The sequence below is a fragment of the Tarenaya hassleriana genome, unplaced genomic scaffold, assembly GCF_000463585.1.
Source record: "Tarenaya hassleriana unplaced genomic scaffold, ASM46358v1 Cleome9, whole genome shotgun sequence".
NCBI classification, from domain to species: domain Eukaryota; kingdom Viridiplantae; phylum Streptophyta; class Magnoliopsida; order Brassicales; family Cleomaceae; genus Tarenaya; species Tarenaya hassleriana.
Window position 1 is genome coordinate 1,204,065 of NW_010971389.1, and position 2,096 is coordinate 1,206,160.

At 33.4% G+C, this 2,096-nt stretch overlaps 1 protein-coding gene across 1 annotated transcript in view; it reads left to right on the forward strand.

The window, feature by feature from the left end:
- Nucleotides 1–1,126: 1,126 nt before the first annotated feature.
- Nucleotides 1,127–2,096, forward strand: part of LOC104803719 (aminopeptidase M1) — a 7,313-nt gene continuing 6,343 nt past the window's right edge. The window contains exons 1-2 of the mRNA XM_010527745.1: nucleotides 1,127–1,399; nucleotides 2,023–2,093. Of these exons, the coding sequence (XP_010526047.1) occupies nucleotides 1,184–1,399; nucleotides 2,023–2,093 (287 nt within the window). The 5' untranslated portion in view covers nucleotides 1,127–1,183. The remainder of the gene's footprint in view (nucleotides 1,400–2,022; nucleotides 2,094–2,096) is intronic.

Sequence of the window (2,096 nt, forward strand, 5' to 3'; positions counted from 1 at the left end):
TAGGTATACATATATACATATGTACATTAGTACATATATTTATATGTATATAATATGTATATTTTGTACACAAGAATTTATTTTTAAAAAAATTGATCAAAATCATTTGTGAGGTAATATATTTCTATATGTGAGTGTGACAGGGATTTCACATTTTACAATAGTGGTAAAAATCATGTTAGCCGGAATCAGTGGATTTCTTATTAAATACGTAGTGCCTTGAATGATTCTGTCAAGTACCAATGCCTCCGGGGATATGACAACAAGGTTACGTATTTATTTTATAATTAAAATTTTATATTTTTATTTAGAATTTCTTTTTATTTAGAATGTTTTATAGTACAATTTATGATTTTACGAGATTCTTTGAAAAAAATAAAAAATAAAGAAAATTCTTTACAGAAATAATCATGACCATAAGCAGGCGGTTTGGGAATTTACCTAAAGTCTACATCAAAGTGATTGTTTATTCTCAATGGAATATATTCGTAACTAATTAAATCAAACAAAGTGTTAGAGAAAATAAAATAAATAAGTTATAAAAGCGGGCAGGAATTTATTTCCTAAGCACATTCTTTTTCTTTTGGAAGAGATAAGATAAGAGCCATCATATCATTAGAAATTATTTCACTTTTGCATTTCTTTAATCTCTTTTGGTATATATACGGAGATCTTTCGGTGGATTAATAAATTTACCCAAAAAAAAAAAAAAAAAAGTTACAAATTCGTTTCAATTGAAATCGCACCAAACCGAATTATAAAATTGAATGAGCGGTTCTCGAATTGAATTCGACAAACAACAAACCGAAATCGATAATAAGCAAATAAAAAACCGAATTATTCACCCTTATATACAAATGTTTAGATATCAAGTTTCGAATTTTTTTCAATATTTATATAACAAGACCATTCTAAATCTAATCGATACTGAAATCGAACCGATTAATATTAGTTTGATATAATTTTTTTTAAAATGGAATAAATCTATTTCAAAATCGAAACCGATGAAGGGAGGAAACGACACGTCATCCGAAATTTTTAAAAAAAAAAACAGTACTTATCCAAAAAAAAGAAGTCTCGTCTCACGCGTAACGTAGCATAAAACAACTTCACCAGACCCGTGAAGATCAGAATATTAGTCGAGACCCAGAGAGGAGAAAAAAAAAACACAGAGAGAACAAAAATGGAGGAATTCAAAGGTAAGCCTCGTCTCCCGAAGTTCGCCGTCCCCAAGCGCTACGATATTCTCCTGAAGCCCGATCTCGTCGCCTGCACCTTCGCCGGAACCGTCGCGATCGACGTCGACATCGTCGCCGATACTCGCTTCATTGTCCTCAACGCCGCCGAGCTTTCCATCGACGATGCATCTGTTTCCTTCACCCCTCGTAGCTCCTCCAAGGTACTTTTCTATTGTTCCTGGACGAATCGATTCTGGTCTCTGCTTCGTTTTATAAGATTTCGCAACTTTGGAGTTACGATCGGGTTTTGAGAATGGGATCGGAGTTGTGGTTTTTTGTGTTGTGGTCGATGAAAAATTGGCAACGGAGAGATATTGAGGGATTTTTATTTTATATTCGGATTAAGGTTTTATGAAAATTTGAGCGGTGAAATGCGGTTCATGGCTTTGGATTGATGAGGAGTTAGCAGCAGAGATAACCAGATTTTCATCTGGGTTTGTTCGACGTGATATTGTTATTGAATATTGATTGCTAGGAAAATAGTCAGCACATAGAATAAGCAATATGATGGTTTGAACTAGCTGGAGTTAAATTGCAGAAAGCAAGAAAAAATCTGTCTTTGACGGAATTCATAGCATTTCAGATGTAACAGAAATAAATTAGCGATGAAAACGTCTGATGCGTTCATTATGGGTTTATGTTTCTGGTTAAATTTTCTTTTACCATTCAAGCCGCAGAATCAGCGGTGAATTTTTTTTTTTGAATTTCTGTACTTTTGTCTCATCAGAAATTTAAGGTGATAGTATGCTGGTGATTATACCAAATTTATGGTTTTGTTAAACAGGCAGTAGCAGCTCAGAAAGTTACTCTGGTTGAACAAGATCAGATTCTGGTGATTGAATTTGCTGAGACTCTTTC